Raw genomic sequence first — 24980 nt, 5'->3', positions numbered from 1 at the left:
CGACCACTGACAAAATAAGAAAAAACAGAATAAGTCTGGGTGATACGTCAAAAGATTATATGAAAATAAAAATTTTAATTTCAGTAATTGTCTGAATAAATGTCACATTATTGATATTTTGGCTGCAGAGTGAAGGTTATGGTTTTAAACTCTTCTTTATTGGCAGATAATGACATACTCAATAATGTAATCCCCCTCTCTGTGCTTGCACTTGATTATATTGGGATAATTATTGAAACCCATAATAATCTATCTTCTGCAGTATGTAGATAATATATTATATTCTCAATTCTATTAATTTTGTATTACTCCAGCAGATTTCGAAGGTCAAGATGGATGTCCTCCGTCAAAGCCAGATTTTGATTTCCCACAATGCACCTGTGAGTGGCGTCCAGGTGAGATCAATGAAACATGATGAGCTCCTCCTCTGTTTGTGGTGCTGGTGGGTTATTTAAACCAGGACCCAAGTGGTTTGTGGATTGTGGTTCGATGCCCTGAGATTCAACATGGCTCAGTTCGTCCTTTTTATTTGCGTGCTCATGACACTGGCTGTTTCAGGACGACACTTTTCTAGAGAGAGGCCCAGTTGTTATATACCAGTGCCCAGGGAACCCAGCTATGGAGTGAGGTGAGTTGACTGGTATTTTTGACTGGAAGGCTCATCTTTGCATATTTAAACTAAAAAAATGGTTTCAAGTTTTTGCCTGTTATTCAGTTTGCACCTTGTTTTCCCTGCAGACTTGCTCACTTGTGATTTCATGTCATTAACAGCTTTCCTCTTAATGCTCCTCATTCACAAGTCGGCTGGGGTTCAGTTCAGACTTGGCTGAAACGTACACACTTGACCAAACATTCCTCAACTGCTACTTTATTTGTGAGGAGACATGTCAGAGTGCTGTGCTGTGAGCTTTCTGTTTCTGCCTCACCATAGTAACCTTCCTGAGGCGTGTGCATGTAGAAGCTGACAGGGTGTCAGTGGAAAGCTGCCGCTGCCCTTCAATCTCATTGTTCATAAAAAAAAAAAAAAAAAAATCAAATCCTGTCTCTCCCAGAACTGCAGTTCGTCCTCATGAACTCCTGAACCTGGTTCAGATGCCAAAGTCCTGGGACTGGAGGAATGTAAATGGCGTCAACTACGTCAGTACGACTCGCAACCAGCACATCCCTCAGTACTGTGGCTCCTGCTGGGCACACGGCAGCACCAGTGCCATGGCCGGTAGGTTTAAATTTACTTGCCCACTTTAGGAGCACTAACATCCTGCTGTCACCTTATTAAATGGAACTGAATTGAATTTGTTTGCCGTTTAAATTGATCTGCAACATCTATCTAGAAGCTAAAATATGTTAACAAGGGGGTTTTCAAGATTGTTTTGAGCCAGGGGTCTACACTATCACGACTACTTTCTGGAAAAGACATCGTCCTACACCTTTTTAAGAGTTTGGACACCTTTTAACCTTGAAAGTTTACTTGAGTTTTTACTCTAACCAGCTCATTATCTGAATTTGACGCTCACCCATTTGCAGTGAGGTATGCTGGGAGGGAGATGTCTGTCTCATAAAATGTCGATTTAGATCTTGTACCAACTGAACAGATGGGAATTCCACTGATATTAAATCACTCGCGCCAAAAACAAATATTTCATCTGTGTGGAACTTTACTCTGCCGTGTGTGTAGATCGCATTAACATCAAGCGGAAAGGAGTGTGGCCATCTGCCTATCTGTCCGTCCAGCATGTGGTCGACTGTGCCGACTCTGGCACGTGTCATGGAGGGGACCATGGTGGCGTGTGGGAGTACGCCCATGAACACGGCATCCCCGACGAGACCTGCAACAACTACCAGGCCATCGACCAGAGTAGGAACCAGAACTGATTTGTTTCATGGTGTTAGAAAAGCTTTTAATTAAGTTTCTCTCTCTCTAGAGTGCAAACAATTCAATGCATGTGGCACTTGCACGACCTTTGGAAAGTGCAACACGGTGCAGAATTACACTTTGTGGAAGGTGGGAGACTTTGGTGCCGTTACTGGACGGGACAACATGAAGGCAGAAATCTACACTCGAGGACCAATCAGGTTTTAAAGCTTTAATTTTGAAATGTTTAAATTTCCTTAAAATGGGTCAAGGTTTTTCTAATTGCTTAACAACATTTTGAACTGGGTGATTCATCCCTCCAGCTGTGGAATCATGGCCACAGAGAAACTGGATGCCTACAGCGGGGGTCTGTACTCTGAGGAAGAGGAGTCTCCTGACATCAACCACATCGTGACAGTGTCGGGCTGGGGAGTAGAAAATGGAACCGAATACTGGATTGTGCGCAACTCCTGGGGAGAGCCGTGGGTGAGTCGTGACAGTGTCTTTAGTTTCGCATGGTTCAGTAGCTGTTTATGCAAACTGGCTGCTGGACTGATTTATATAGTTGGAGCTTTTTGATTTATAATCCACGTGACCTTGCCTTTCTTTCCTCCCAGGGTGAGAAGGGCTGGCTCAGGATTGTGACAAGCGCCTACAAAGGAGGAAGTGGAAGCCGGTATAATCTTGCTTTGGAGGAAGACTGCATGTTCGGAGATATGATTGTACCCTCGGCTTATTAATGGTTGTCGAGCACCATGTATCTAAATAAACTATAAAACTGAATTTGAGATCTTTGGTATTGTGATTGTACATTTTTGTCCTACATCAAGACTTTATGATCAAAGGTCAAATTGAAGCTAGTGATGTTTTCCAACAAGATTTCCCCGCTGTGTGACTATGCAGCTCTATTCAAGATTGTGGCCTTCTGGCTCCAGACAAATCACCTGTGAGCAAACTATGGTTTCCTTCAAGTAAATGCCTTCAAGAATCAGTTTGGCGAAATGTGAATAGCAAATAGAACGCTGAGTTTTGGCCTGTCTACGCTGGAAGCCCCAAAATATTGCGCCCGAAGATGATGGTTCAGAGATGCAACTACTGTTCTATGCACAAAGACAATTCAGCAGCTGCTCTTTCCAATTGAAAAATAAATCTCTCGTCGAAACTTTAGCTTTGCTAAGTAATTTTTAAAAAACCTTTTCCTGCAGGAATCCCTTTTTTTTTATTTGGGTGTGGATTCGGTGAAATGTCAATTTGTAAGTGCATGCAAATGGAGAAATGTTTAAAAGCAGCCGATTTGTCCTTGAATGACACGGCCACTCTTGTCTCTGAGACGTTATGACTGAACCGAGCCGCTTGCATTGAAAAGCTGAACGACATTTGTTTGTTCTACATCTCTGAGTGTGATAAACAGACCTCCTTTTATTGACTGACATGCTTTATTACCTTCAGCGCTGTCATGCCTCTGCGCTAACGTTCAGTTTAATCGCCAGTTATCTACAGTGGCACACACCGCGGCACAATGGCATCATCAGAGTTTATATGCAATTAGGAGTAGCCCATTTTCTTGCCGTTCAGCCGGGGAACAAAAGAAAACAACGCTCAGATATTTGGTTGGTGGGACCTAAGAATAATGAATAAACACAAGCGGTAGTGCTTCGCTGCTGATATGGAAATGCTTCCCATAAACGGCAGTTTCCAATCTCTTGGGGGAACAAAGGATAATCAAACCTCACGCAGCACTGTTAGCTTCCAGCCCCAAACCAAAGCAAAACCTTAAGCCTATAAAGCTGTGGCGTGTCCAATGGAGGCCCACTGCAAAAACAAATATTAAACATAATTTGCCTTGCTCAATATTGTGCGATCAAGCCCCCCCCATCCCACCCCACCCTTGAGCAGTCTTTCACGTGAAATTAAATTTGTGCTTTGATTAAATTTCCTGCATGTTTCCTCATTTGCATAATCACCAACACAGCTCTAATGGCTTTGAATGGAAACACATGGAAATCTGTGGGTGAAGAAGAAAAATGCAAGATGTAACTGCACATGAGCCGTTTTCATACCGAGTGATTCAGCATTCATCTTCATTAGAGCAATTGAGATGGCAAAATGGATTTTTCAGCAATTCCTGCAAACCCATTATGCATTGTTTCAGTGATCAATACGTTGTTCTGAAAACATGAGGATTGAGGGAAGGGGGTGAGGTTGTTGCATGAAAAGGGTTTTAATGATTACCGTGGCCCTTTGGTGCTGCCAAGGCCTGGATTATCATTTTAAATAGAACATCCACTTCCAAATTATCATTAAGCAAGGCATTCTGATGATAATAAGAATGAAAGTTATTTCTAATCATGTCTCCATGGCAGCTGCCCGTAGCAGCAGAGGAGGAATATGCAGAAAGCTTCCCTGAGTGTGGGCTTTGTGTAATCCTTCCCCTCGCATTCACTCTCCCAAGGCCACTGCTGAAACTTGCCTCCCCAATACAAGCAGCAGAGAACAAAGAATAACCAGACAGCCACAGAGCACATTCTGGTATTTCACAGAAAAAAGAAAAAGCCCCGCTGTTCCCTGATTCCGCCTGTGAGGCTGCGAGACACCGAATCTGATGTTAAAGATTAAAAACACGCCCAAAATGATACATGTAAATTATTGCTGGCAGTATACGAGCAGATGCGATGGCAGATTTCTTTTCTTTGTGCGTTCGGCGATACCATCAATCATTCATTTATTGTGTCAAATATGAATAGAGCAGGCTTTTCAGCCCCGAGTCTGACGAGTCTCGCTGTGTTTGTGAAGAACACAAGGACTGGAGCCCAGTGCAGAGCGGCTTGATCCCAGTGCAGGAAGCGTCAGAGGGAAATGAGCTTTGCACGAGGTGGCATAAATCACACACTATCACAACCCTCACCTCAGCACGAGGCTCGTCTGACCGGCTTTGCACTGCAGAAAACCTCTGAAGCACAAACAGCAGAAATTAGACGTACATACGTGTCATATGTTGCTAATGAGCCCGTGAAGGAAACACATCTGATCATTAAAAATAAAGTATCTCCCTGAGTCAGCCGAAACTTTTCACGATGATCTGTGATTCTCCCCCGTCAAGCGAAAAAAGAAAAAACACTTACACAACAATCACTTAGTCAGTGTGATCCCTAAATCGATTTACAGCCACCACCCCCCGCCCCTGCTGATCTTATGCATCATCCCACTGCTAATCTCACTTCCTCGTCCAATATACTCATGCAACCTCAAGGCCGCTGCAGAATTAGCTTTGGTTAATGGACGAGTATTAATCCCTCTTAGTCACAACAAAATTAAGGAACACTGTGGCCATGAATATTTCAGCTACACTGCAGCAACACAGGGATCTGCTCGCACAATCTGCGCGCGCTTGCAGAAAAATAATTGGCGATTACATATATTATTAATGCTTCATCATAAAACTCATATTTTGCAGCGGCTGAACAGGGGCCGGGGAGTGAAAATCCAATGAGCAGTCGATACTATTTCAAACTAAGTTGCTGAGCAGACAGAACGGAGGGAGACAGGCCTCTGCAGCATCAGAGGTCGCAGAGCCGGGCTTTTGTTCCCGCTTGTATCGCCGCGTCTCTCCGAAGGTGCTGCATTCTTATTAGATCCCTTAAAAATAGATGCAAGCCTTCCAAGTCAGTGAGTCTGCGCAGCCTCCCCCTGGAAGTTTTAATTAGAACACCAGTCACTCGTGTTATCGTTGTTTCAAGAGGGCCGCTTCCACATTCCTGAGCCGCCCACTTCATCACAGGATCAGAGGCCCGCGGAGAGCGGACTGTTCGGGACAGCTGCTCCATGCGCTCCATCTGAATTTCACCTCAACAAGTCAACATGGATGGATGGACGGGTGGATTATGTCTCTCGCTGATGGAGAGGCAGCGTGCTGTAATTTGACAGGATTATTACTGAGATATATTGTGAAATTTATAGCCGCCTAACAGGTACTTCATAATGAAAACAAATGGTGCAAGACGTTCTAGGATCAGCAGATTATCTGTGCACATGCAGTGAGGTTTCCAGACATGTGCACATGGGACACAAAGGAAACAGACATGAGAAGGGTCTCATAGGGCTTTACATCCACTACTTTGTTTTGAAATGCATTAAACTGAGCTGTTTGGAAACACTGCAGGCCCTGTTTTACTTTGAAAACTCTACAGCTGTGTTTTATTCTGGAAGAGCAAACACTGAGACATTTGAAAAATGAGGGGCTGTCATCCATGTTGGTTTCCCGGTTATGGTCAGTCACGACTTGGCTACTGTCGGTGAATGCATAACAAACCCTTACAAACACTTACTGCCAGTAACATTTCCACCTCATCATAGGTTCAAGACCCGAGAGTGTCCGCACACCAGGGACACACCCACACAACACTGGACGTGGACATTCTCGTCCTTCCCTAAGAAAATGAATCCTTCATCTCACTCTTCACCATTGTTTAGATTTGTCTGTAGTGAAACCAGCTGCAGAGAAGACAATCTGATCCTTGTACAGTGTAAGTGAAGGGTCACGTGATCCCTGTTTTCAGGCCTGTTTGAATGAAATGAGGATTATTACAGATGTGGAGCTGTTGTGGACGCAGATTGTTGTGTTGTGCGACTGTAGCTTTACAAATCAAACAGTCCATTGGAGACACTGGCAGCAGCTTTCTCACACTTTCTGGTTTTAATATTTTTCTCCAGTTCTGATACAACCAGACAAAATGCAGTAGAGATATATACGAGCAGAGGTAATTTAATAAACATAGTGATATTTCATTTGGCTGAATTACCTTTAACAACAAATAATTTGTGTCTACACACACATTTTAATGGTTTAGCTCAGTGTTCATCACAGATTCCTGATAAGACCTTGATCCAGATGTATTGAATGAGATTTGAGGCTAATGGAATTTAAATCCTTCAATATTGTGTGTGTGAAACCTCAAAAACTGGAATGCATTAGATCGGGATGTTTTTATATTTTGTGATATGTCTCTGGGATCAGGTGTATAATCCCAGATTCTGTGCTGCTCCTGAAATGAGTCTGAATCTGTGCAGTTCGGTCGTGTGCTCCTCTCCCTGATCCTCCTGAGGACATGTGAGGATCCCATCACGGTTGACTTTTGTCCTCCAGCCAGTGGACATCATCATTACTGTAGGTATTTGTTTGTGTCCCCTCGTTCACTGAGGGGGATGAGAGAAATGAACTGAGCAGTCACTGCACTATGCTGCCCCCTGTTGAAACCCTCCTCTGCATGTTTACACCGTGATGATGGGACCATTATGGATGGATGGGATGTTTTGTCTGGGAGTTTTAGGAGATTATTTTCACAGCAGGGCACAACTAACATAAGAGCACGATTTCAAGACTGACTGGGGAATACTTTAAGATGTTTGTTTACTCCTATAACTGTGGCAGTGAACTAACAATTGATTCTAGATAGATTATACAATGTGGTAAATGCATATTTCTAAGGGTTCTTGTGATTGGAAATGTTCCTGTATTAAATCTATTTATACTGGTGTGTGTGTGTGTGTGTTTTGATAAAGAAAAAAGCATAGATAATGACCCACCATCTAACTTGTTTATCTGAACCTGATTAGTAATGGAGCCATAAATCTCTTGAGCACATGGAAACATGTAAACGTGAGGCTTTGTTTAATATATTTGTCTCTTATCGATTCAGTTCTAACGTAATATGATGCATCAGCACAGATTACTTCTCCCAGGACAGTGCTGCATGGAACAAAGGGCCTCTGCTGCTGGCACACAAAGGGTGAATGTGTGTGTGTGTGCGCGCGTCGCATTTTGGTGTTGATGTTATTCTCGTACAATGATTAACGATACTGATCCACGAAACATGCGCAAGTGTAGTGTTTTGGCACCGAGGGAGGGACAAAGGACCGCGCTATCCTCCTCCCCTGCCAGATTGGAACCATGGCGCATGGAATTATGTAATTAACCACATCCAGGCTGTTGTGCGCCACGTTCCTTCTCCAAAATCATACACTATTAAAAAAAAACTTCACAAAAACACCGAAACAGTCCAAAGGCCGGGACGATGACTGATGTCCACAGGGAGACAAACGTGTGGTTGTGGAGAAAAAGGCGCCCGTAGCTTTCAACCTGATCACAAACTTGGATTTGAAGGGAGCGCGCCCCGCCCTCCTGCTCCTTATAACCAGAAAGCCTGTTTGCAGAAACGCTCAAACATAAGAGGAACACAGGAGAGCGCACCGCTGTACATGAACCTCTCCCGGAGACGCACTCTGGCTACAAAGACTTTACGGATTACACTGGTTTGTTTCCACCTCTCAACGGCAACAAAGCGACCAGAGGCGACACCATGGATTTTCTCAACCACAACTACTTGAACGCGCGCAGCCCCTACGACTACACCTTCAATTTCTGGAACGACTATCTCGGGCTGACGACGCTGGTGACGAAGAACAACAAGCTCAGCATGCCCCAGAACCCCAACTCCATCACCGAGTCCCTGAAGGCGACCCTGGGCTTGGACGACTCCCCGCCGTGCCCGTGCGTAATCGCGGGCGGCGTTGGGGACGGCGGGCACCTGGAATGCTGCTGCCCGTCCGGGAGCCCGCCGCCGACCTCCATCCTGGACCTGAAGGAGCGCTTCTCGATCCTCAGTCCCTTCCAGAGCCAGCTCGGCGGGCAGCTGCCGGAGAGGGAGGTGGGCTTCGGGGGCAGCTTCGCCGGGTTCGACCTGTTCGGCGTGGAGAGGAAGATGCGCAAACCCGCGCCCAGGGGCAAGCAGGAGCCCAAAATCTGCGTCTTCTGCCGAAATAACGGAGCACCAGAGGAGGTGTACGGCTCCCACGTCCTGAAGACCCCGGACGGCAGGGTCGTGTGCCCGATCCTGAGGGCTTACACCTGCCCCCTGTGCAGTGCCAACGGGGACAATGCCCACACGATAAAATACTGTCCACTGTCCAAAGACCAGCCATCCCAGCGACCATTAAAGGGGGGTAGGGCAGTGGGTGGTAAGAGGATGAAAATATTCTAAACAAGACAAGACTATAAAAAGTAAATTTAATTGCACTGAACAATTTTCCAGATGACTGTTTTTAATTTCGGCTCTAGCCTTTATCCCAGTTTCACAAACATATTGATTTTATCCTTTGATTTCTCTAAGATCTCTTATATTTTTATAGTTCATTTATCCACATAGAATAATTTGATGCTTTATACATTGGATTTTATTTTTTCTTTCTATAGTTTGTAGTCATTTTGAGCGTGTGCATATAAATACACCTACGTATCAATAATCACAAAGTGTGAATACATTTTAAAAAAGAAAGTATTTTGGTCATGTAGGGAAACACACTGACATTGGCAAAGGGGATGAATGTCATATTTCTACCAAGTATTTTTGTACGGTTGAGCTAAGCTCGCTGCGATTTTTTCCTTTTCTCGTCTTAGAAAACCAAAGTTGCGTTTGCCATTAAAGAAGCTGAAGAATGTGTCATTAGTGAGAACTTGTGTGCGTCTGACCGGAGCTGTAGAGGAGGAGGTGCAGGAGGAGGTGCAGGAGGAGGCTCTCTGGTCCCATCTGCCTGCCCAGAAAAAACTCCACAACATATTTTCCAACTTGCTTTTTAAAAGTTGACATTCAATCCGTGAGGCAGGGGAGACAAGGAGGGTGAAGACAATGTGGCCTCTGTTTAGGGCTCATATCCTCCGGGGACCATTATAATCAGTTGTTGCAAAGCCAAACCCTCTTTTTCCAGTCATACGTGACGAGGTCGTTTTCTGACTTCACAAGCGGTCAGAGAGGAGAGATGCTACATGTTCTTTATGTTTACATTCGAGGGCCGAACACACTGGATCTCCTTTCCTTTTGCTTTTTCACTTTAGAGTCTCATGGGCAGGTTTGCTCTATACAATATGAAAATGGAGCGAGTCCCTTTTTCCCCCTGTCACGCTGAATGTGGGGGGGGAGGTGAGAAAGAACAAATGAATGTCAGTAAACAACAACAACAACAACAAAACAAACCTGTTAACCCCATTATTTCCTTTTTATTCCCCCTAAAGAATCCAAAAAAAGATGCAAACATGTTGTGAATGTATGATTGAACGTGTCACTTGCAGGACTGCACATTTCTGACAGTTTTGTTTACCAAAGGAATTCAATTGCATTGAAGAGCGATGAGAGATTTGCTGTATTGTACATAAAGTGATGTTTATCCAGTATTTTAACATTACAAGTGACTTCAGAGGGCGCTACCTCAACAGGATTTTGTACTTACATGTAAAATGTCAACAGCAGTTTATTGATATAGTGCTGCCATTTATAATAAGGGTTTTTGATAGTATTTTTGATCTTTGTATAACATAATTGTATTTTCATTTTGTTGCATTTTAACATGACGGAAGTGAATTTCCAAGAAGCTATAAGCATCGCTCGCCACAAGGTGATTGTCTGTAAATAATGGTGATACCCATACTTTGGAAAGTTTAGTTGTTCAATGTTACAGTGTGGGGAGTGTGCGACCGAGTGGATATTGAAAAAGGCTGATGAAAAAATGTGCCACTTTTAACAGAGGTGTTGTTTTTTTCTCCTTTGGATTAAATGAATAAGAAAATTAAAGAGAAAACACTGTTGAACTTTGTTATTTATATTTTACCACAATTTTTCCTGTATGCTGCTGTGCAGAATAACAACATATGAATTCACTAGAGAAATAAAAACTTATCAAATATTTGCAGCTATTTGGTCGTTGTTCTTGTGTTGAGTCCACATGTTAGAGCCTCGTTTAAACACAGGAGTGGGGAGAGCGTCTCACGTTACAGAGCCACTGAGTGATTTAGTGATCTGCAGATGGACTGATGAAATCCAGCAGGGGAAGTCGAGTAAAAAAACACATTTGCAGCGGAGTCTCTGCTTTCCCTAATTGTCCGAGCTAACTGACGGCCCCACTGATAAACTAAAACACGGACTGTGTGTGGATCAGCTGTTAAACCCTCCTGCATTAACAGTAACTCCACAGTCTGTGGAAGAGAAACTTTCCCCTTTTGGGAGCTTCTGGACAAACTGCTGCTCTCGCATGTTGAGGGTTTGTCTCTGAAGGACAAACACAGTGCCACGGTTGTTCCAGCTCTGCCCACACTAGAATATCTTGGCCTCGGCCGCACCATTCAAACAGATCATGTTTGCACTGGGTTGGACTGAATGGCCCGGCCTGGCCTCTCCGCCTGCCATCTGAGGCTCAGACACAATCAGGAAGCTTTTCTGCGGTTCCTTGCTTCTCTAGAGTTGTGCTTTGGGGGCTCATGCTCATAACAGACCGCAGCCGGGTAAGAAAACATTGAATAGAGTCAAACCATGATGAGTCTGTGAAATGCTTTTCTGTGTGAGGGCCCGTCCCACCAGAGAAAAACAACATCAGACGCTCGTAATTGCTGCTGACGCTGCGTATACGGCACAAAAACACATCTAGACGACTGTACACACATTAGCCTGGAGCATCCGGCTGGTGTCATCCACACCTCGGCTGTTCCTCCCTCCCTGCTCCCCCCCCCTCTCCTCCTCCTCCTCCTGTCTTCATGCATCTCTCCAGCTGAGGCTGTGCCATTAAAAATGGATGACTACTAAGTGCAACAGGGATTTATCTCTAAGAGAACAGTGGTGAAAAAGCCTGGCGGGCTAGCATCCCAGGCAAACACAGCCAGCTAACAGGCCGTATTCCCTCTACGCCACAGCTTCCATTAGCCGCTCTGCAGACAGGCCCCATGTAATCTAGTTAGTTGCACCATTTATGAGATATGTATCTATTATGATCACATAATATGTCCTAGGCTGGCTGGCTGTTTTATTTTTATTTTTTTTATATCAATACACAATTTGTGCTCACAACAGATCTCTCTGCAGTGTGTGATGGGTCAGGTTCATGTGAAGCAACAAACTCATGACTCAAAAAGTAAGAATGAGCGAGGGAAGCGTTTTAATTCAAAGGCAGCGCCACCGGTCTGATTGGTTATCAACTGTTGATCTGGATTCAGCCAATGATCTGCAGCAGTAGCTATGGTCTTTGCTTTGTTCCATGGCTTTACCTTTTTGATAAAGGTTACTATGAATCCTGAATGTGTAGGCTTGTTCTTGCTTAATATATCTGTTTTTATTAACACATTTGATCCAGGAAATCCTCCAAAATGAAGAATTTGGAAAAATGTTATCTTGATGCACTCGCTGTAGCAACACATGTATTATCAAACCATGATTTGTAACTTTAGGAGTCACACCACAGGCTTTCTAGGACCCCTAGGAAACTATTTGTTTGTATACTGTAAGTAATATTCTCCATCTAGTCCTATGTTCTCAACTACAGGACACTATAGAGGCCATTTTCTAATAAAACTATTAAATGAAATCTTAGTTCACAATTCCCTGAACCTACAATAAAGCTGAACAGACTTGGTCTCTCTTATTCTCCAGGTGGAACCAACACAGAGATGACTCGGCTCCAGCGACCTAATGGACCAAAAACATGGCATCCTTCACTTCCATCGACCCACATGGCATCAGTTTGTACGGCCGGTAATACATAGGAGATGCACCGAGTTCATTCATGGTCTCACCGTTTACCAGAATACATTTGTAATAAGGATGTTGCTGTTGCCTAGCAACAGCCGGAGATGAAATTGGACAGCAGCTGAGCGTGAAAGTCGTTTCCACAGAGCGTCGTCTTTACTCCTCACGTCAAACTGTTTTTATAGCTGATTTGCTGCGAGTTTGATTTTAAATTGCAAGAAAAAAAAGAAAAAAAAAGGTTTTTGGCCTTTGTTTGGCTTTTTAACACTTTGCTGCCCCGTGTGGCGATACAAGGTATTACAAAAACACGGATACCTGCTCTGTGACACTTCTTGCAGTTATTCAAAGCTGCTGGTGTGGAAGGAATCATAATGACGAGTATGGTGTTATTGAACTCTCTGTCAACATGGCTGCGGCGAGCGGGCTCCTCCATAAACAGCTCTGTCCCTGTGAGGGCAGATCACAGCTTTGATGCTCTAATTGAAATTTCACAAAGGATTTATTTGAAACCAGAACCCGCCGCTGTTTAAGTGAGGCCGACAGGTTATTAAGTTTCTCTCACAGCATGATGAGCTTGTTTCTCAGTGGCCGTTTCGCTGGTGCAGATGCACTGTCAGTTGAAATAATCCTCCCAGTCACTCGTGCACGTCCCGCGGAGGAATCTGTGCAGCCGGAGCAACATTGAGTCGTGCTAGCATTTGCTCAGTGAGTGCTCTGGAGTGTGTTTTCTTAAAGAGGCTGCTCTGCATCTGGAACTTCTATCTGGCTTCACTCTCTGTCGGGCTCGGAGCGTCCTCAGCTCAGCGGGGGAACCTGTTCTCTGTTTGCATCTCTGAGTTTGGAATTTATAAATAGTTTCTAGAATCCAGAATTCAATTTCCTCCAGATGCCATCGTCAAAACAACGTGTTTGCACAACAGCTTCATGCAGGCTGTGAGGATGAATCCAGCTGAAAGGACGCAACAGGAAAGATTCAATTATTGATTAGAGTTACTGAGACACATTTATTGATCAGTGAGCACCATTACCTTAAAATTAAGTTATAAAACTTACAGAGATTATCCAACCTTAAAGTCGCAGTTCTTCTGTGCAAGAAAACGTCTTTTCTCAGACGACTGCAAAGATGTGAGATTCTGTCGAGTCATTTTTAGCTGCAAGGTTCAAGATTTCTTTACTTTTGTGCCGCAGGAACCACATATGGACAAACCACATGATGACATAACATCGATATAACAATACAAACACATCACAGTGGGACACAGTAACGATTAAAGTACACAATCTGATCCCACAACAAATATCTGCAGAGCTTAATGGGCAGATTGAGTGATAATGACGCTCAGTGGAGTTCATACCTCTGCTGAGGCCCGACAGCTTAAATCAAGCTGCAGCAAATTTCACACAATGAAATACTCTTCTAGGAACGCAGCAAAAATGCCACATCATTTTTTGTATGTAATCTGTTGTGTCATCTTTATGTAATGTTGCTTCAAACCAACAAATAAACTAACAGACAGAAGTGGAGAGAGTCACCTCGGCTGATTTTAATAAAAGTTCTCTTGTCCGTCTCACAAGCAGTGTTTTAATAATTGGAAATGAAGATGAGGGAGCAAAGCTTGATTTAATTAAAGGGCAGCGTTATCAGTCAGGTGTCTCATCTCGGAGCAGTTATCTGCAGGACCGAGGCATCTGGATCCCGACTGACAGGCGATAAAGACCCAGCTAATGCTCTGCAGCAGCAGCAACTGTTAATCTCTGCAGCCGATGGGACTCGGATGATTCATTAATTTACCCAGCAGCTCATCGGAGACGCCACATGAAGTATCCTCTGGTTAATGTGCTGCAGTGCAAAATTAACTTTTCAGCCTTGGTTTTATTAGCTTGACTTTCCAGTGTCATCAGGTATAAACTTTAAAATGAAAAAGGATCAAACTGCTCTTTCCCTCAAACCATCAACCCTCTGCTCTGTTGTCCTGCTGTGTGTCGTTAAACTCAAAGAGCCCATTTACACGGCATCCTCGTCTTTATCCTTTGATAACAATGATGAAAGGAGGGAATTCATTACAGATCTGGAGCATTTGTTTATTGCTCCCATCATTTCCCAGAATGCACTTGGAACGAGGACGGGTCCTGGTCGCCTAGCAACTCCTGGGGATAAAAATCTAAAGGCAGCCGAGCGTGAAAGTCATTCCTGAGAGTGATGTCATCTTCAGCCCTCACTTTATGGCCTATTGGTGATTTGGCAACGCTTATCCGCACAAAACTGTGAGGAGGAAAAAGTTAATATTATTCAGAGACTGGTGATAAAGATGTGACTGATCCGGGGTCAGTTTGTCTCAGTGTGGAAAAAGAGTGTCCGAGTGTAAGAGACGGGTTGCTGCTGTTCTCAGAACCGACCGAACCGGGTGGAGGTGAGTTCAGCCGGAGGTCAACGTCTTTCTGCACCGAGCCGTAAACATTTTATCACAAAGAGTGAAAAAGGGCGACATCAGCACCAGAGATGTTCATTACTTATGAATGTGTGTTTACCCAGAAGCTCATTGTTTAACTGTGCGGCCTGATGCTCGTCCAATTGACTGCAAAGCTTTTAAAACTACACGGAAAAGAAAAAAGTTAGTATAAATAAAGTTTCTCTACTAATAATCTCATTTATCAATCGCAGGAGTGAGGTTAGAAGAGCCCTGGCTATTTAGACCTCTACAACTGTGAGGCATGATATTGAAGCCAAATCCTCCAGACTGCCCCCTGGTGGCCCGCTGCAGTATAGCTCATTAAACCCATCTCCTCCATGTTAGTGGATAGGACATAGACCAAACTAAAGTCAAATTACAAGTTAGATAAATAGTACCTTGTGTTTTCTTGTACTCCAACTTCAAACCCTACATTCTACACTACATTAGTTCACATGCTATAGATTGCTTTGATATCTGAGTGTACTGTTGTCATCAGCTGTGGAAAATAGTGGGGTTGTTTTACAGTGTAATGGATACAGGAAGCTAATCTATATGAGTAAAGTAAAAATATGTCAGTTTACATACGTGTACAGTCAGATTTAGTTTGACAGCCCAGTCACTTTCCTTACAAACACGTCTAATCTTACACGCGGATCATGTGTGTGTTCTGTCTGGAGAAGGTTAGAACAGAAACATATATACATTAGGATCCAGTAAGGATGTTATTACAGCACACAGATGCAGAATCAATGGATTCTTCTTGATTGTTTGAGCGGCTGACCTCCATAACGTCACACACAAATAAACCTTCGTACCACAAGTCAACTGCCAAGAACCAACACTGACCCTAACCCTAACCCTATAAGAATTTGCAATGACAATAAAGGAAGTCCATGTGATGTAAACTAAATCTGGAGACATGCAGAGTTTATTCTTTCAACACCTTTTCAATAATAATGTCTCAGGTGTCCGTTTAAAGCCGTGAGTCCACATGTGTCATAGACGGACCCTGGAAGTGTCTCATCTAAATGGAATGTGGCTCGTTTTTCATGTTATCATTTGTCACAGCTTCAACCTGAGCACTGATCCCACAGAGGGAAACTCTGGACAGTTCAGATGGTTGTAAAAAGAAAAACACACACAATATTTTTGTTGTGTTTTAATGTGAAGGACTACACGTCAGAATGATTTGAGGTTTATTATTGTGTATATTCATATCAAAAGACCCAGACACTGCATTTGTAAACACTTTCTGTAAGAATACAAACTATTTCACGCACCACAATCTGTCTCCCTTCATATCGTCTTGATTCCAGTCGACCGAATGCTCATTAAAAACTGCCTGCGGTTGTTTTTTCTTCTTCTCCTTTGTGATCGTGTTGCTCAGCATCCAAGTAGTAAATTGATCTGTTTTCTATCTTCTCCTGTTATTAAATAATTCAGTGGATTAAACGTGCCAGAGGGTGGTCATCTCCTCCACTCGCTCAACAACAAATGAACACACAACTATAGGGTTTTTTTTGTGGGGGGGGGGGGGGGGGGCAGCAGCAGTTTGAGCAAAGTGTAAACTGTCTGCAGCTCTTTTGTTTCTGTGCAAGCTGCTGATCCCTGATGTTTTCAAACTGAGCCGTGCACTCAGCATCAACACAACATTCTGACACATGAAAACACAGATGATACGATTGTGCATCATGAAAACTTTCAGAAGTTGAGTGTGACTTTTTTAAGATAATAAGAAACAGCTGCTGCATCTTACAAATCTTTATAATCTGTGATATGAACAGAGGTATTGTCAACAAGCGATTTTCAAATAAGGAGAAGTTTGGGATGTTGCTGAAGCATCACAGACTCAGACTGAGACATAAAAGAAGTTTTACAACTCAAATAACAGGAACATCTGTAGAATATAAAACACTCTATTGTCGTTAAACTTTAATACAAGTATCAAAGTAGGAGAACAGACTCTGACGGACACAGCTCTTGGTTTGCTCGTCTAAACACACGACAGGTGCTGCTGAGAAGAGGCTCATTCATGGAGCTCAGCAGCAGCAGCAGCTCGGCCCTGTGATCCCCTCAGTGTGAGAGCTGCTCTGCACAGTTCATGTGTTTTTGTCAGTGGGAAAATTCCAGCACTGTACCGTCTCCCATGTGGTTGTGGTTTGGGGGAGAGGCACAGTAATGCGTTTGTGACGCAAGAGGGAGGAAATTGCAGAAGCTTCCTGCACAACTGTGCTTTTGTACCACTTCCAGGTGGAGACCAGTCCAGTCTGCAGGCAAAACCAGAGCCCGTGCAGCCCGGACAGAGGTGCGACAGTGTAGCCTGGTGGCAGGGAGAGGTACTGCATAAAATCACATATTTATACCATCACCTAATTTGTATTATTTTAAACTCTAGCACCACCTGGTGCTTAATTTTTGAAAGATAAAATAGTGTTTCTTTCATTAGAGGACCTTGTGTGTTAAACAATGTATGAGAGAGATTTCATAAATTAGAATTTGATTGATTATTAAAAATAAGAAAGTTATTTATATGAGACCTATTAGGTTGACTTCTCTTCAGTATTAGCAGCTATGGGTTCATAAATAATCGACTAATTAACATTTCTTTGAACTTCAGAGTGTTCAGAATACTAACTACATTTTTATTGTTTTTATTTAAATAATATAATAAGATTTGATTCATACTAAATGTTTAACTTCCTTCTGCAACAGCCATGTAAGGAGAGTGGCTACATCTGGTATTTTAGGAGGTTCTCTGTCGTTGCCCAGTGTTGAAAACTGCTTCTTCAGCTGTAACATGAAAGAGCGAATCAGGGAAAATCATTCTGCTTTAGTTTATTATTCATTGTTAATGAGATGAAATGAAAAATCTCCCACCTGTTGTTATTAGAGAGAGAATAGTCGGTTTCTATGGATTTTTTTAGATCACTTTGAAGGATCCATGAAAGGAAACCAGGGACAGGTTCCACCTTCCTGCACAACAAGCTGCTGAACCTCCAACTGCACATGATGTGAATATATTAAGGTGGAAAGAGTCGTTGAGTAAAGTTAAAAAGATGTTGGAGTTGAAGCTCTGAATTAAAACCACGTCCAGTGGTTGTTTGAAATGTAACAGCTGCGCGAAAATACACATGAGGAAGGAAATCTGTCTTTTCTTCTGTTTCTCTGCCAAAGTCTGACATCTGAACGCAGCAGGCGAATCACTTCACATGGCTACGAATGTGTGTGTGTGTGTGTGTGTGTGAGAGAGAAAGAGAGAGAGAGAGAGAGAGAGAGAAGGGGGGGGGCTGTATGTTAGAATGTGTGTTTATGTACTTTCCTTGAAAGAAACATTGCTGACCCGTTCTTACAGTAAGTCTGGGGTCAAAAAATCTTTGATAAAAGTCTCTCTACTGTATTTATGACAATTAACAAGATATTAATGATTTACAAATTTTATATTCAACAATAACTTCTCTGTGACATGTGTGAGACATCTTTGATCAGAGTGTACAAAGACACTGGAGACATCTTACACAGCCCCTGAGACCATTGATTGATTAATAAGAAACAAAAGAAAATCATGTTATGACAGTAGTTATGTTTCTTTGCAATAAAATAAAAAAATCATAGTCATAGAACAACATGATTTTCCATTTGATTGCTTCCGGCTGTTTGTCTGACCACAGTTGCAACATCACACACATTCATCATGGTGAGAAATAAAAGAAAACGTTGCAATTTCCATCAGTTTTTTACATGTTTGTTTGTTTTTAATAAAATAACCTGAGTGGACTCGGTTTGTTTCCAAGTCTCTGATTTCTGCTGTAAACTGTAATGTCACGAGCTGCCACCAGGTGTCAGTCCGACACAACCGTCAAGGCTGAAGCCAAACATGTTAAAAAAGAGACAATGGTGGAAGAAGAAGAGCAGCATCACAGACAGATGCTGACATAGAAATAGATTATTCTGCTCGTCACATATTTACACCTTGATGTTTATTATTATCTTAGGAGTAAGATCGTCAGAGTCCAGACGGTGGCTGGTCGATGTTTTCACTGAATCAAAATGTTTCCTTTGCCAAATTGCATGAGCTCTGATAAGATCAGATCAGATAAGATCAGATAAGATAGGATAATATGTTATAAAATAAGATCAGATGACACTTTATTATCTGAATGAATTTGCTTTGTGTCCAAAGATGGTCACTCTTTCACATAAACGACAACAACAAAAATAAAAACATATAATCAAAAAACGACAAATACAGATACACACATATTATTAATAATAATAATGAATAATGTAGCGTATCAATATTATCACCCCCTCTTGCATACTTAAAATTCAACCTTGGATTTGATTTGCTTAGAAATGTTATGTTCAAGACAATATAATCCAAAAATAATTTTTACATTAAACTTTACTGAACTTTATACTCTCTTATAATTCAAAGTGTTAGTTTACAGAATCTAAAATAAAAATGTTCTACATAATAATAAACCCCAAAGTTACCCCCCCCCCCCACACACTTCATGTGTTTTTCGTTGTTTTATAGATTATTAACTCAAACGTTATATAATTTATTATTCACTATTTACTCACCTTCACACGTAGAGTGAACTACACACATCACATCATTTATTATACATTTATTATGTTTTTATTGCTAATTTATCACTCTGGAAATTAAACCTGTTTATCTCTTATCTGTATTTTGTTCCTATTTATGTTTTTAAATAAAACTTGTTCAATTTGATTCTTCCTGGTAGAAATATTTGACAGATTTGCAGACACACGTATGTGAAATTAAAATAAAAAATTGATAAAAACTAAAATATAATAGTGTACAAGGAATTACCCCCTATGCAATAAAATGGTTTCAAATATTTCCATGCCATAATCCAAACAAGTGAAAAAATATATTTCCCCACAAAGCTGATACGTTCTGTGTATTTCTATAAATAAATGTGTTGGAACGTCAAATTAAAATGTGTCTGGTCTTTACCGGCTGAGTCCGAGCACCACACCATCTGGTGCCGTCTGCTTTATTCACCCTTAAACAGCTTGAGTTAACTCACCACAGCCGAGAGGATCCACCTCAGATTCTAAAGGAATTCAAGTATTAACAGCCTCGAAAAACTCCACCTACCTCTAAATAAAAGCAGTTTTTATAGCCGCACTCGGTCATACGCACACACACACACACACACACACACACACACACACACACACACACACACACACACACACACACACACACACACACACACACACACCTTTCAATGCATGTTAATGCAATATGGTCGCAGCCTGGCCAGGGGTGGGGATTGACTTTTTTCCAAACACTTAATTCAATTTGTCATCGCCATTCAGGGAGGCTCAAGTGGTCTAATTTGTGTTAATGAGGGGTAATAAAGTCATAGCCCCCTATATTACTGCCAGGGGGGTGTAAGCGAGTGTGTGTTAAGTGTGTGTGTGTGTGTGTGTGTATGTGTGTGTGTAGGGATGGGAGCTGTAGGTATTGACTTGCTTTGGTCTCAGGCGGCCTGCCTGGCTGTTCTCCGTCTTGAGGATACCCCCCCTCCCTTTCTCTCTATTGTACCCCTAATTAGATGGCCTTTGTTGGGTTAATGCTGCTGCCATCTGGTCGCCCGTCCGCGGGTGTCAGCCCCAGGGTTGAGGTGGGGGAACCCAGAAGGAAATGTCTCTGTGGTGGAGAGGCCCTTGTCCTCCCGTCCTCCTCCTCCTCCCTGTCCTCCCCTCATTCAATACCTCTGGCCCGGACCGTCTTCCCCCTTTGGCTGACACCACAAGGACCCTTTCACACTTGAAGGAATTAGTGAAAGATTGATGTCTCCCTCTGCCTCTGTCAGTGTGAGAAGGGCGTAGCGACACGGCGGTGAGACTTTCCCCGTGCAGCCGTCGTATTGTGTCCCCCCCCCCACCACCACCACCACCCCCCACGCCCCCCTGCAGAGTGCTGGAGTGCAGGTTTCAGCAGGCAGATAAAATATCAGTCTGAGAGGTTACGACTCGCACTATCGAGCGCGTTGGTTGTAAAAAATCGCCAGAAGTAGAAAGCTGCAGTGACACTGGGCCTGTGCCAGGTGTGGGGGAGAGCCCATGTGTTGCAGGTGGCGTTGAAAATGTCAAGTGGATGGATTGAGATGGAGTTTTATTGAACCGCAGAGGAAAATGTGCAGGTTTGGGTCGAATAATGCGGAGAAATCGGATTTCCTCAGAACTATCAGTAACGTATAAGTGAGTCTCTGCTGCAGCTTGAACAGGAGACGTGTTAGTTCTTCATCTGAGGAAAGTCGGTCATCGAGAATAACACGTCAGCCCCGGGCCCTGTTGGTTCAGAAGGACCCCGGGACCCTCACAGGACAATCAGGTGCAGTTGATACTTGGATGGATTTCAGAAATTCACAGATTCACCGTTTATGAGTAGTAGGAACTAGAGTTCAACATAAACTACTGAACAGATTTATTAAAAACGCAATGTAATGGTCCAAAGAAGAACCCATTAAAGGGTTGACCATTCTTTCCCAGGTTCTGGTATCCGTACATGTCCGTGGTTGCATTTATGCTCAGGACACGGTCACGTGTGCGAATGTAAAGCAAATACTTCACCACAGGAAGTGATGTCTTTATTTGCCCTCTCACTCGCCTCTAAGTGGTGTCTGCATCGATCTGGTGTCTGCTCTATCACTTTCCAGTGGGTGGACATATTGCACCTGGAGCATGCGCAGTCGGTATCTGCATAGGGCTCCATGCCGTGCGCACCCTAGTGAACACGGGTGGATGACTTCACCTTAACATCTGGACCAGATTCCATGAAGGAGACGGATCCAGGACATTTTTCTCCTTTCTCCAGGAGTCGTTCTCCTTTCACACTTCAAGGTCGTATATAAATAACAGAGAAATCTTGATCTGTCTTATCTATGGAACAATTTGGTGCAACTTGACTGAATCTGAAGCGACGGTTGGCGGAGAAACTTGCTCTGGACGACCTTCTAGTGGGTAAGCGTGGAAGGGTCCTCCCTCTCCTCCTTCATCGTGATTTGCTTTGGCTTTATGCGATGGCCTGAAATGATCCTTCATTGAATCCATGTCAGAGCAGCTCGGACACAGAACCACCGACAGTCTGACTGACTCTGGCTCTGAGCTGCTAAACTGACAGAAAGAGAGAAAACACTTGTCCTGTCAATCAGCCTGTTTGTTTTGTTAATAATGTTTGTGTTGGGGACTGTGCAAGTGTGTTTGTGGCTGTTATGTGTGAGTGTGATGGGGGGGTGTGTGTTATTCTGTTGTTGGTGTCACCCTGCCTCTCTCCCTCTCTCTCTCTCTCTGTCAAGAGGGGAGCACAACCCTTACATGACCCTGAGCAGTTGGCTGACTGCGCCTCCTTCACGCCTCTTTCATCCCACACAGAACAACATCGTCCATCTGCCCCCCCCCCCCTCCCTGCAATGACATGCGGGGGGGGGGGGGGGGGGGCAGACCGAGACACAGGGCAGCCGCCATGTGCCCGAGGAGACAAAGTTTAGAAGTGAAAACTTTCAGGGACGGTTGTGACGATGTGACTTCGGACGAAAGTGGTGAAAGGATATTTTGATATCACCTACAGCCAACTTACTACTACTACTACTACCATTACTATTACTAATACTACTACTAACAATAACTTATCGTCCACTTATTGTGCAACTTCAGTTTCAGGCAGATTTAAAAGAAACAGCGCCACCTCTAGAGACCAGACTGACACTGCAGTCTGAGGGGGGAACACAGGTCACTGCTGCTCACCCCGACAAGTGGAAAATGGAAAAAGAGAAATTCGGCAGACATAGAGGATTTTGCGGATTACACATGTTACTGATAGTATGATAAAAGACGAGGATATAAAGGCTTTGTACGAATACATCAGTGTTTTCAACCAAAGCCAGATTGATCTGTTTCTGCAGTTTTCATGTGTGAAAGTCGGCTTCAGCTTGCTGTCTGGTGTTTTCGGGTTTCATCAAGAGTAGAACAGAAAAGAGAATTTAAAATATGGCAATTTCAAAGCATGAATAGAAATTAAAACAAGCTACTTTCCAGCAACACAAGCAGAATTACCTCAGAACACTCACCACTCCCCATTGGTTCGTATAACAGCTTCTTGCACAATGTTAATAATCGTGGTGTGTGTGTGTGTGTGTGTGTGTGGAAAACACAACATTCCATTCATACCTTGTCGACCCCGGAGTCCGGTCCAGATTTCTTTTTTCTGAAATTCAGAGAACACACTGGACTGGATCTCCACCGGCGAGCGGCTTTGAAATGTATTATTTTAGCTGTGGAAGTTTTTCTTGGAATTGCAAACTGTGCATAACTTCAGAGCAACTTGGGCCTAAATTCTCTAATCCTGAAAGTCAAACTTCATTAGAGCGTCCGATTTATCTTCCGATGCTCAGTCAAGTCTCTCTTATTTCCTCCTATTCTTTTTTTTTTTTATTCTGGGCCACATGTGGAGCACACCCTTCGTGTAATGGTCTTATTAAGAGGGAGTTGGTTTCCAGGCAAACTGGCCCGTGTCTCTCGCAGCAAAAATTAGGCTCCAAACGAAATCAGATACGATTAAGGAACTTATTAGTTCTTGTCATGTTCTTGTGGGTAATACAATAAACATGGTGCTGGAATAATCACAACCAGACGGGCTGCAATCATAAGAACAACTGGATTCCCTTGAACGAGTACCCCCCCCCCCCCTTGTTACAGCACTTTGGTGCGGTGTTGTTTTAGGTGTCGTTACCGTCCACTCTCATTTTTCCAGAGGTGTTAAACCAGGCTCTGCAGGGAAAACATTTTCATAGCCCCCGTGCAAACGACTGTTCTGCAGATAAACATCTTGTCACCGGTGAACACGAAGCTAAGTTATAAAACTCAAACAAGCTCCTTAACTAAATGGAAATGAGTTTTTAATCCAAGTTTTGGTTCCTTTACAAAAAAGGAGTGATACTGAACTGGAATCAGATGCAGTGTGTGTTATTTACCTCTGTTTGTTTGTTTGTGAGCGAGATGACTCACAAACAACTCAACAGACTTGTATGAAACTTGGAGGAAGATGCTGGATCCTTCAGGGACGAAGCCAGAACATTTTGGTGCAGATTTGGATCAGGGGGCAGATTTTTTCATATTTCTCACCGTCTTCCAGACAAATCATTTATGATGAAATTGGATCTTGATGAAAAAAAAAAACATGAGTGAAATCTAAGAGCGTGTGACTGTTGGGCCGTGGTGGAGGTATCGAGTTTTTATAAATGTCTTTAATATTTGATATTGATATTTATAGATTTTTGCACAACTGATGATTCATTAAATCATCAACTGTCAAATAATCTATGGGTATCAAGGCTCCTCATTGTGGAAAATACACATGAAAAGATAAAATCCTCATTTTATTTGATTAAAAGTCCAAAACTTAAATGTTTGAATTTTAAGTAAGGAAATAAATATAAATTGACAATCAAGCAGAAGATTATCATATTAATTATAGCCAGAAAGTGTTTAATAGTATTGATTACTGAACAAAGTAAAGTGATCATTAAAGTTGTGGATTTCTGTTGATTTAATAATCATGTCGTGGACATGAAGTATTCTAAATACAAGTAGTTTTATTCATAACAAGTGTATTTATTTAGTAAATGATCCTAATCTGCAAGTCGTTAAAAAGATTTCGCTCTTTAATCTTGCAGTGTAGTTCGTCCTTTTCAATGTAAAAGTATAAACATGTATGTTAACATGCTCCTTCGTTCCAAACTCTGCAGCTCAGATTTAGGTTTTCTCGCAAATTCTCTACAAACAACACTTCTTTCGAGTGACACACACACACAGGCTTTAACACACAAAGAGCAATAAAAGACCCACAACCATAAACACACCCGAGACGTATGAACCAAACAGAACCTGGTATCTCTGACATGATCACCAGGAATCTTATCACAAAATGCCTTTGCCACCTCTTACACCCCGTGGTGGCGTGAACCACTTCGCCTGAGACAAACGAGCCTGGGCCTCAAAAAGCCTCTTCACCCTCCAGCGGACACACACACACACACACACACACACACACCCCTCCACATGCAGACACTC

At 42.9% G+C, this 24980-nt stretch overlaps 2 protein-coding genes across 2 annotated transcripts; both read left to right on the top strand.

Moving 5' to 3' along the window:
• The first annotated feature begins 467 nt into the window (after positions 1 to 467).
• LOC133958895 (cathepsin Z-like) lies at positions 468 to 2638 on the top strand. The gene is made up of 6 exons (XM_062393921.1): positions 468 to 628; positions 1053 to 1216; positions 1676 to 1855; positions 1923 to 2073; positions 2176 to 2338; positions 2470 to 2638. The coding sequence occupies exons 1-6, from the start codon at positions 507 to 509 to the stop codon at positions 2590 to 2592; spliced, it is 903 nt and encodes a 300-aa protein (XP_062249905.1). The 5' UTR covers positions 468 to 506; the 3' UTR covers positions 2593 to 2638.
• A 5448-nt stretch (positions 2639 to 8086) lies between these two features.
• nanos1 (nanos homolog 1) lies at positions 8087 to 9879 on the top strand. The gene has a single exon (XM_062393116.1). It carries the CDS (start codon positions 8209 to 8211, stop codon positions 8887 to 8889), a length of 681 nt encoding a protein of 226 aa, XP_062249100.1. The 5' UTR covers positions 8087 to 8208; the 3' UTR covers positions 8890 to 9879.
• The last annotated feature ends 15101 nt before the right edge of the window (positions 9880 to 24980 follow it).

The sequence above is a fragment of the Platichthys flesus genome, chromosome 8, assembly GCF_949316205.1.
Source record: "Platichthys flesus chromosome 8, fPlaFle2.1, whole genome shotgun sequence".
Lineage (NCBI taxonomy): Eukaryota > Metazoa > Chordata > Actinopteri > Pleuronectiformes > Pleuronectidae > Platichthys > Platichthys flesus.
This window is presented reverse-complemented; position numbering and strand designations above follow the sequence as displayed.